The sequence below is a fragment of the Trachemys scripta genome, chromosome 3 (genome assembly GCF_013100865.1).
Source record: "Trachemys scripta elegans isolate TJP31775 chromosome 3, CAS_Tse_1.0, whole genome shotgun sequence".
NCBI lineage: Eukaryota > Metazoa > Chordata > Testudines > Emydidae > Trachemys > Trachemys scripta.
The window spans coordinates 120,910,521-120,921,473 of NC_048300.1; the positions used below are offsets into that span (position 1 = coordinate 120,910,521).

At 41.8% G+C, this 10,953-nt stretch overlaps 1 protein-coding gene across 4 annotated transcripts; it reads right to left on the reverse strand.

Moving 5' to 3' along the window:
- Positions 1–299: 299 nt before the first annotated feature.
- Positions 300–10,615, reverse strand: MFSD4B (major facilitator superfamily domain containing 4B). 4 transcript variants are annotated; one of them, XM_034765858.1, is made up of 4 exons: positions 10,384–10,614; positions 7,884–8,052; positions 6,015–6,131; positions 300–4,831 (listed from the first exon to the last, which is right to left on the reverse strand). In XM_034765858.1, the coding sequence occupies exons 1-4, from the start codon at positions 10,507–10,509 to the stop codon at positions 3,597–3,599; spliced, it is 1,647 nt and encodes a 548-aa protein (XP_034621749.1). In that variant the 5' UTR covers positions 10,510–10,614; the 3' UTR covers positions 300–3,596. The 4 variants fall into 4 exon arrangements, with proteins under 4 accessions (XP_034621749.1, XP_034621748.1, XP_034621751.1 ...); XM_034765857.1 differs by having other exon boundaries at positions 10,279–10,614; XM_034765860.1 differs by lacking the exon at positions 10,384–10,614 and adding an exon at positions 10,065–10,261.
- Between the last annotated feature and the right edge of the window lie 338 nt (positions 10,616–10,953).

Here is a 10,953-nt window from a genome sequence, read left to right on the forward strand (position 1 = left end):
TCACTTTATCCCTCCCTTAGCACAAAAATAAAAAAAAGTTAATTTAGCCTTCCAGTCTCCCAGCACTGGTCCTATTTCTGTTTCATGCTTTAGGGGGGAGGGATAGCTCAGTGGTTTGAGCATTGGCCTGCTAAACCCAGGGTTGTGAGTTCAATCCTTGAGGGGGCCACTTAGGGATCTGGGGCAAAAATCAGTACTTGGTCCTGCTAGTGAAGGCAGGGGGCTGGACATGATGACCTTTCAAGGTCCCTTCCAGTTCTAGGAGATGGGATATCTCCATTAATTTAATTTATTTAATTTAATGTTGATGGGAGAGAGGAATGAAATTCTTGATTCCTATTCAATTTAAATGGTTTTTTAAAAATACATATGTTCGTCAGAAGGGTTTAAAAATTTTTCCTCTGGCTACAAGATCACTGGCTGTAAAGAATGGAGATGCCAAAAGAGATGCTCTAGACTTAGTGTCCAAAGCCTCCACTTTCTTACAAGAGGTTACACCAAACAGCGTTTATAAAAAAAAAACAAAATAGAACTGATGATTCAACATCATCATGTGTTTAGATTTTATGTCAAGTAAAAGCTCCTCTTTAAAACCAATAATGGTTAAAGCTTGAGTGACACTTTTAGTAAAAACCCAGTTGATTGACAAAAGAAAGTCTAAAACGCCTCTAAAAGGTAGTCAAGCCTGTTTTGTTTCAAACAACACACATGCGTGGACAGCCTGACTGTGTCAGGTTTGCTGCTGTTGTAACCATTTCTGTTCAGGATCCTGCAGCAACAATAGATCTATTATTACACCCCTTTGTAAAAAGTCTGGAAAAAAGCACGAAGTATGAGAGACTCCCCACCTTTGTTAATATGCTTGTTTTCAAAGTCATTTGTGGGATTTTTGCCATCCATGCACACATGTTGCACAGAGTATTCATGCTTTTCAATTATTATGCATAAATAGTATTAAATGGTAAGTGCTTTATTAGTGTAGAATTTCAATAGCATTTCAGAATGTGACACAAAAGCTTATCCTAGACTTCCTTATTTAAGCCAAGATCTCTACCATTGCAGTTCAGCTGTTATTTTCTATACTGATCTGCAGGTCAAACTCTAGTACTGTAAATGCATATGGAGAGCTGCTTCCATTGACTTTATGGGCAGCCATATGTATCCAAGGATAGAATATGTTCCTTAAATATTTACAAGCATTACACTGTTAAGTAAGAGAAGGAGAGAGCTTTCATGCAACAACTGAAACAGCATAATCCAAGTTTAGCAATGCATTGATATAGCAGGTGTGATACTACAACAGAAGCTATGAAGATATGAATTAAAAAAAAAAAAAAAACCCTAGTCAGATTACTTACCAGTGTTCAATCACAGACCCAGGTAGGTAAAATATACCCTTCTAAACAGACAACTCAAGGTGCAGAACCAGTCCGTTATTAAAATGCGTCTTCTGTCAGTATCCAATTATCTTATCCCGCTCCCCTCTTTTGCAGGAAAACAGGCAATACACTGGCATTTACACTAATGTTATGGTGTAGTGGGGAGGGGGAAGTGTCTTCAAGATTTCATTGTCTCTTACCATAAACTGCAAAAGTTTTCCAGTATGGCTAGGTCTTGCTCTATTTCTTCCCCTCAGATTTCAGCGGAAAGTGAAATTTGTTGGGGAGGGGAAGGGGGAGAAGAGGGGAAGCAGTCAGTCATAAACCCAAACGTCTAAAAAAAAGATCCAGTACCACATAACAGAAATGCTCCAAATGTAAATAAACAAACTGCAACCCGTACTACGAAAGTAAATTACCAGCAAAAGTCTTAACTATCCAATAAGCAATACAAAAAGCAAGTTTTGATCATGCAGCCTCAGAGAAAGCTGCCTTCAAAATCTGGGTTTTCAAATAGACGGACTGCATTAAATGGAAGGCTCCAAATTAATTCTAAGCAACACTTTCTATATTTGTCTGTTCTTGGCATTATGGTGATTTATTTATTTTCTAGCACTCAGCGTTTCCTCCCTCCCCCAGCATGGTATTTCCAATCTTACACACCCAAGATGTTGATAAATACTACATGAAACACTCCACTGTACCTCATCTGTGCAAAACATGGACCTTCTCTTAAGGCAGCATCCAAATACATTATCTCAAAGTATCTGAAACATTACAATGTTACCAGAGTAAAAAGCAGAGGGCACCAGTCCAACTTGCACAAAAGAAGCAGTTATAGGTCACCTTCTGGTACCTTTCAGAACTTGGATTGCACTCAATACTGTGGCTGTTAGAAAAGGGAAAGTTTCATTAGTAATTGTAACCTATTAATTTTCCAGAGGTAAGTAAACAGCTATTGAAGTATGCCACAGGCTAAGCTTTACACAGTTTTGTACATTTCGCTTTGAAAAGATATGTATTCTCCCGCTGGATTTCTGCTATTAACTTCAGGGAAAGCCAGAACATACCTTTAAAACTTTTGTTTGAACAATTTGGTTTGAGAGTTAAGGGCTTCCGTCAATACTATGGACTAGGGGTTATTGGTTACTAAAAAGGTAAAATTGCCTTTGAAATTTAGCTTTGGTATATGTAAAGTAACTACACTACTGTGTATACTGCCTGTGATACCAGTAGTTTATCATCAACCACTGATTAAAGAGTAGCTAATAATGGCTCAACAATCAAGAATTAAAAATTATAGCAGATCAGCACAACTACCTTTTAAAACTCCTTTGTCCTCTCTCTCCACCCTCTCAAAATAAAAAATGCAGATGTGTGACAAATCCTTTTATTCTTCAAAGCAACCTTGGAAAGAGTACATAATACACATTTTTAAAAACCTCCCTAAATAAATATTTTATTCCAGTGTAACACATTTGATGTTTCCATGATTTAAAATCAACTAAACACAGAAATCTATGTTTAAACAACATTACATAAAAATGACAAAACCAGGAAATTCCCAATCAAGGTCAACAATACATCCATTAACTAAAGCTGTTGAGCTATCAACTTGTCCACTTTCCCAAAAGGACGAGGACACAACCGACACCTTGTTGTTTAACTTACCAGTAATGTCATGGTTTATGTTACATACTAGACTTTAAGTGCCATGGAAATATCCCCTTCACTCGATTCAAGAAGTTCAAGGTTCTTCTCTGATTTGTATGAGGGTGATCAATTAAGATCGCTGTGTGTCCTGGTCTATTCCTGCCAATGCAGGATAGTTCTAAAAATATGTTAAAATACTCTGAACAGTATCACTTTAAGTTACATTAGGGTGCCCACCACTTTCTTTGAGAAATTGTTTAGAGCCTCACATTTAAGAAATGTTTCCCATACGTTTAGTCTAAATTGCTTTTAGTTCATGACACAACACCTGATCATATTACCATGGACTCCCTCTTTACTATGTCCAACATGCACATTCTTTTTCACTCCAGGATGCATGGTTGCAGACTAAAATGAATAAGCATAAACTGGGATTTGGCAAGCACAGAGGTGGAAACACTTGGCTTTGTACCACTATTAAAATTCTGAATCACAGCTAATTTGATTGTTTATTACCTTACAGAAGCCAGGCAGTCATTTCAAGTAAGCAGCCTAGATTTTACTTTAATCATTCTTCTCTCTGTCTGTATTGAATTGCTTTCTCCCTGGGGAGCTAAGAGCAATCACTGGAGAAGAACTAAATATATTTGAATGTGGCTGCATGGACACTTTAGTTGGGGATTCCCCTGGGATCTTTTGAGATGTCTCTACCACAGAGTTTCTCACTGTATCATTCATTTCAATTACTTCAAAGTCTGCTTCATTCCATTCTCCTGCATCCTCTTCATCTTCCTCATCTTCATTAAGTTCAAAGTTGGACAACAAAGCTTTCTGGTCCTCGCTCCCACCACCATCTTTTAACTTACTCTCACTGGGAGAAGTGGCTAATTTATACATCACAGGAAATAGTACTGCTGTCATTACAGATGTTCCCAATGCAGCATACATCATCACAGGGACATTGTGAAGTTTTCCTTCAAGAAACCCAACTACTGCTGGAAAGCACATCTCCCCCAAGGCAGCACCAACTACAAAGAGAGAAGCAGACTTTCCTTGTATGGTGGTGTACTGTTCAATCCAGGAAATGCCACTGGGAAAGATGGTAGCCATTGAAGCACCATACACTGCTGTCCCAACCCAGAGCGAAATTGGATGCTTACTCAACAGTGCCAGGAACAGAGAAGAGACAGTGGAACCTATGACACTCAGCAGAATCATAGTACCAGGGTAGAAACAGGTAGCAAAACAGATGGCCAGTCCTCTGCAAGCTGCAAATGCTCCCCAAAAAAGGGAGTTCAAACCAGCTGCTTCACTTTCTTTCATGTCTGCATAAACCTCTGCATAATTGAAAATGTAAGAGCCATAGGTGACCTCTGCTCCTACATAGCAAAAAAAGAAAAGGAAAAGGAGAATGAGAAGGGCATAGTGGTATTTGGCAATTTGGCATTTCTGCAGAGAAGCTTTTGCTTTATCTCGTGCTGAGCCGGTCCTTGAATACAGAACAACAAACAACATAGAAACTATCAAAATATAGGTCCCTATGACAATGTAGGACCACATAAAGCTCACATTAGAATGCAGTTTCATTGCTGATCCAGACCGTGTGTTAGGTATATCACTCGGAACAGAATGGTTTGTATTTTCATCTTCTGTTTGGCCTTTAGGAGATATGAAGCTGCCCAATGCCATTTTTGTCAGGATTGGGGCCACAAAGGCACCCAGTGCAAAACTGAAGTGTAAGGCCTGCATATGTGGTCCAACCTCTGCTCCCCATACATTCAATGCAAGGACATTTCCACCTGCAGATTAAAGAAATGAGGATCCATTTATTTAATACGGAAACTTAAGATACAGTATGGTTTCTTCCCAATCAGTTATTTAGTTAATATATATCTAGACAATCTGTCAGAACAATCTACAGTGGAAGCAGATTATAAAGAACTTATTTTATAATATATGGAATCAAAGGTCATTACCTTTTTCAGGGCATGAAATGTGCAAACTGCAAATCTAGCTAGAGTGAAGCTCTGCTTATAAAAATTAAGCAGTAGAAGGTTCCACTGCACATGCCGTTTTTTTTTACCTTTTTATCTCAAGAACAAGCTCATTTCAAACAGTGTTCCATTTGGCACTATTATGGCATTCCAGATAAAGCTCAGATAAATCTTTGACAGAAGATCCTAGGCTGTTTGTGACACTCAGTCCTAGGCTCTCTTCTCAACAGATAGCATCAAATTTGCATTAGAGCTGCTCACTCACTTAGTCACACAAATGGGTTGAATAAGTAGTTAATTGAGGAATATACCTCTACCCCGATATAACACGACCCGATATAACACGATAAAGCAGCGCTCCGGGAGAGCGGGGCTGCACATGCTGGCGAATTAAAGCAAGTTCAATATAACACAGTTTCACCTATAACGTGGTAAGATTTTTTGGCTCCCGAGGACAGCGTTATATCAGGATAAAGGTGTACTTAGCAATCTTTCCATGCCATCCCACATACAGTCAGGGATACACCAACAGATTCATTCTAGAGATTATTCCAGCCTGGCATTTACCTCACCATTTGCATCACAATCAGGAAAAAAACTGCTCTTACTGTCTTCAGTATGGATGATGTTACTGTAGTAACAGCGAGAGAGAGTAACTTTAACGGCAAGTGACAATGGATATGAACACAAATTTAGTTTAGCATACATATACCATGCCTGCTAGAAAACAAAACATACATATTCCGCCTCCTTCACTAAGCGAAATTTAAGTATTTTAGCAGGCCCTAAGCCTATACTGACAACACAACATGCTTGCCACACAAACTGGAAGTCCTAATGATGAGCATAAACTCAGCTCTTGTGGATCTCTAGCACCTCATGAGTGCGAACAATTCTCTCAGATAGATACAAAGGGAGTTGACAGACTCCCAATGACTCATTCAATCCACAGGACTTCCTGCAGCAGGAAGAGGATCAGTTCACTTACCTGTGTCTAGAACACCCATGGAAGTGCCAATGACTGACATCAGGGCAGTTAACAATAGCGCTTTCTTACACCATGGTATGGCATAAAGACCAACTGCTGTTCCCAACATGGTTAACCCTATAAAGGTAATCCAAAATCCATACTGAAGCTCCAGTTTTCAGCATGACTTCTACAGAGATCCAAAACAGTCAATTTATTATAATTAAATCTGTGTTTTATGATAGACTGAATTAGTGTTCATGACAGCTGGTTGAAAAGACTTAGATGGAACCATTTTTTCCTCAGAAATTGCCTGTTAAAATCAAAATACTTCACAAAATCGAGCCTAATTTGAGCAAAATTTACTTTTTGAGAAAAACTGAAAAAAAGTTCTGACAATGTAAAATGGGATGTTTTGAGATTTTTGGAACAAAAGGTTTTAGTTTTTCATTTTGAAGTGACTGTTTAAAAAAAAATTATTTTGCATTACTAGATAGTAATATAAAATAAAAACCAAAATGAAACATTCTGGTTCTGTCAAACCAAGACATTTTGATCACAGAGCACAGCTTATTTTAGATTGGAAGATTTCAAAAATTTTCAGTTTCATTTCAATTCAAAACAAAGTCAAATTTTCAAATGTCAAATTCTTCACAAAACTGAAATGTCATCCTCTGACCAGCTCTAGTGATCACACTAGGAAGTCCTCAACTGAACTATTTTCTTCAATTACTCTCAATGCACAAGTTTAGCTTCCATTAACATTAGTAAGTTATATGCCCACATCATAAATAGGCTCCTAATTCATTGTAGAGTTTCAAAAAGAATAAGCTCTGTTAACAGAATTTATTAAATTTAAACTTAGTCAACCTATCAGATGTGATCTTTTCTCCATTGCTTATCCAACTGAAAATTGAAAGCATGCGAATTATTTCTCAAATTGACAACACATGAAAAATTAAGGCAAGACCTAAGAAATAGTTCTACAGATAACTGTGTTTACAGCTTGCCATCAGTTCACCTTACTTTTGAATATAATAGGCATGAAAGATTTTGCTTTATTAGTTCAGAAATCTGTTTCAGATAAATTTGTCTTCAGATTACTTACTTGCCTCCTGTCTGACAGATAAATGAGAATCAATGAGAAGCAGAAGATTGGTAATAGATTTTATTTATAAATTTTGTGCATGTCAGGGTTTAATGGAACAGGCGAACAATTTTAGCGGGTGCAGTGTATTTTAACAGAGGTTGAGTTTGCAACATTTTTTTTTTGTAAAGTTGTAACTCAACTGTGTGAAATGGTATCACTGACAGCACTACAGGTGATCAAACGTGAGTCTCAGCTGAGCGTCTCTCCTTTTTCTCATGTAGCTTGTGATGTGGCCATTTTCAAATTTGATTTGTTTTATATAAATATTCTCAGAATCAGCCATTTGACATAGAAGAACAAAAATCCAACTCTGCTTCTCTTTGTTTCAGCAAAAGGCATCTTTTATTCAGTTCTGATAGAGATAGATGTGGTCTTTTGCAATAAAAGGAGACAGGAATGAAACTGACAACTAGAAACAGAATTTCATAGTTTTTAAATTACATCACTCCTGCAGCAGTGTACGATATTTTTAAAGGAGTATGACAATGCTGGTGATAGTATACATTCAACTTTCATTGTGCAAGACTCTGGGGTAAAGGCCAACAGGATACTTGCATGACACACCAAGGTAAGGGAGATGAAAGCTGGCTTGAGATATATTTTTGAACACAACTTTCACAATTTGTTACTATACCAAGCCCTCTGGAAATAGTGCAGGTTATGACACTTAATAAAGATATTAGAGATTCATCAAGCTATACATTCGTCACATACAAAAGAATTATTTTGAGTACACTTACCCAAGAGGAGATGAGGGTTCATGCAGTCAAAGATAATCCCTCCAATCACTGAACCACCAAGGTACCCCAGAGAACGACCCACGAAAATGTAGTAAATATCACTGACATTTTTATTCACATTTGCAGCCAAATCTTGAAATGTAGGTCCCAGGATAGCAATGCTCATACCCTGAAAAACAGTGAGGATCTTTTGTTTGTTCATTTTAGAGGGCAGAAGGTTAACAAAATAAACTCTCACCAGCAGCAAGAAATGATATAGTTCATATTATGTTACTAAGATTTTGTCTGCAAACAAAAATTATACCATTTTAATTAAGTCACTTTAGAAACTGATTTAGTTAAACAATGCAGTCTTATGTTGGGGGCACTCTTATTTTGGTTTCAGAGTGCCAGTTATCAATTTAACTTACAGCTAGGTAAGGAATTTCACCTAAGACAAGCCCGAAATAGGTTGGCAGGTTACTTAGGGTATGTCTCACGGCAGCGCTGTGAGGTGTGCAGTGTAGTCACGATTTATCACTGGGGGAGACCTCTCCCGGCGATAAAAAATAACCACCCCAAACGAGGGGTGGTAGCTTTATCACCAGGAGTGTGGCTCCCGGTGATAGAGCGCTGTCTATACTGGCGCTTTTTAGCTCTAAACCATTTGTCACTCAGGGGGGTGTTTTTTCACACCCCTGAACGACTAAAGTTTTAGCGCTGAAAGTGGCAGTATAGACACAGCCTTACACAGCAAGCTCTTCAAGGCAGGGATAGTCTTTTTGTCTGTTTTTGTACAGCACAATTGAGTTCTGGTCCTGGACTATGACTCCTAGGTGCCATGGTAATACTTCTAATGAATAAGGCTACAATTTAGTCCCAGAGGTCGTGGAAGTCACAGACTCCATGACTTCCAGCGACCTCCATGACTTCAGCAATTGGGAGCTGCACGGTCCCCCGCCGCCCACAGGGCCAGGAGCTGCGGATACCCCTGCTGCCTCTGGCGGCCATCGGGGGTGGCGGGGAACCCCCAAGCTCGCAGGCAGTGGAGGCAGCATGGGAACTCTCAGCCATGGCGGGGGAACCCCCGGGCTCCCGGCTCACCATGAGCCTCTGGCCCCTGTGGGGGTGACATGGGAGCCGGGGGCACCCCACAGCTCTCAGCCTCCATAGGCAGTGGACAACCCCCAGAGCTGCAGGCGGTAGGGGTACCCCGCAGTCCCCTGCACAGCTGCCCCACTTCAGGTGGTTTGGGGATACGCAGATCCCCATTTTGTCCCGGATATTTTTAGTAAAAGTCAGGGACAAGTCATGGCTTCCATTATTTTTTCTTTTTTGCCCGTGACCTGTCCCTGACTTTTACTAAAAATATCCAGGACAAAATCTTAGCCTTACTAATGAATAATAAATATTAAAATATCACTTGATGTAATCCAAATCTGTTCTAGCGAGATCATCTCTAAATTTACATACACATTTTCTTTTAACTGTGTGAAAAGCACCAAGTGAAATTTAAGTTTCGCTTGCAGTCACCTTTGGAATAAGCTTGTGGCGCACCCAAATGAGTTTCACAGTACCTCATCGTGAGAACAATACCAAAGGAAAACTTAGCTGTCTGGGACAGTCATCATTTCAGTACCAGCAGTGTGCTCAATGCTGTGCAAAATAAAGGTTCTTATACAATCCAGTGCTACAGAAACATTACTCCTCAAGCAGCTGAGATAGTATTTTGGGCTTGGTTTGTCTCACAGGCAGGTGAAACTATCTAGAAATTACCAGGAACCCCACATGGCTGAGTTGAACCCTAGGGCTCTATCAATACTCTCTGTGCTGACTCATTAGTTTATTACTTTCTGAATGGTGTGGAGAGAATGAATAAAGCAGTGTTATTTATCCCGCTACATAACACAAGAACCAGGGGTCACCCAATGAAATTAACAGATAGCAGATTTAAAACAAACATAAGGTAGTATTTCTTCACACAGCCCACCCGTATCCTGTGGAACTCGTTGCCAGGGAATGTTGCAAAAGCCAAAACTATAACGGGGTAAAAAAAAATTACATACATTCATGGAGCATAAGTCCAGCAATAGCTATTAGCCAAGATAGTCAGAGATGCAGCCCCATGCTCTGGGTATCCCTAAACCTCCATATATCAGCAGCTGGGACTGGACAACAGGGGGTGGATCTATCACTAATTACCCTGTTCGGGTCCTCGCTGAAGCATCTGGCCGCGGCCCCGTCAGAGACCCGATATGGGGCTAGAGGGACCATTGCTCTGCCCCAGTACTGCAGGTCCTGTTCTCACCAGCCCCGCGGGAGAAGGGGCTGCGTCAAACCATCACCTTCACCAGGTCCACCCCCAGCACAGGGGCTGCCGGAAGGGGAGCTCCAGCCCGGGCCCAGCCCCGCTCACCAGGCCCAGGAAGGCGGAGCACAGCACCCCGGAGGTGCACCACCGCAGCAGCAGCGCCGCTCCCTCCCCGCCCCGGCTCCTGCCGCCGCCGCCGGCTACGATCACCTCAGGCCGCGGCGCGGGCTCCGGGAGGAGACTCTGCTCCGCCGCCGGCCCCTCGCCGCCCCGCCGCGTGTCCTCCGCCTCCGGCCGGGCGAAGCGAACCTGCTTCTTCCTGCCGGCGCCGGCCATGGCTCCGAGTGCGGGGAGCGGGCCGGCCCCGCCCCCACGGGCCGCAGACACCGAGACACCGGCGTCTCCACTAACGTGACGCGCGGAACGAGCCAGGGACTACAACTCCCAGCGTGCACCGCGTCTCCCCGCCCCACCTACCGCGGTGCACGCCGGGAGCTGAGAGGCGGTGACTGGCTCGCAGTTGCTGCCCGCGTATGGACATTGCCTGGCAGCCGGGAGACCCGGGAGGGCGCTTGGCCCGGGTACAAAATGGCGGCAGATTCGCCCGCCCCTCCCTATTCACCAACCTCGTTTTCGCTTTGTGGGCACGTGAGCACAAACCACCCAGAACAGCAGCCGTGCGCGAGGCACGTGACTGTGTGCACCTGGCAACCTCGGGGGCGGACTGGCAGCCATGGAAAAGAAGCCCTTGAGGAATTCCACCATGATTTCAACAATTTC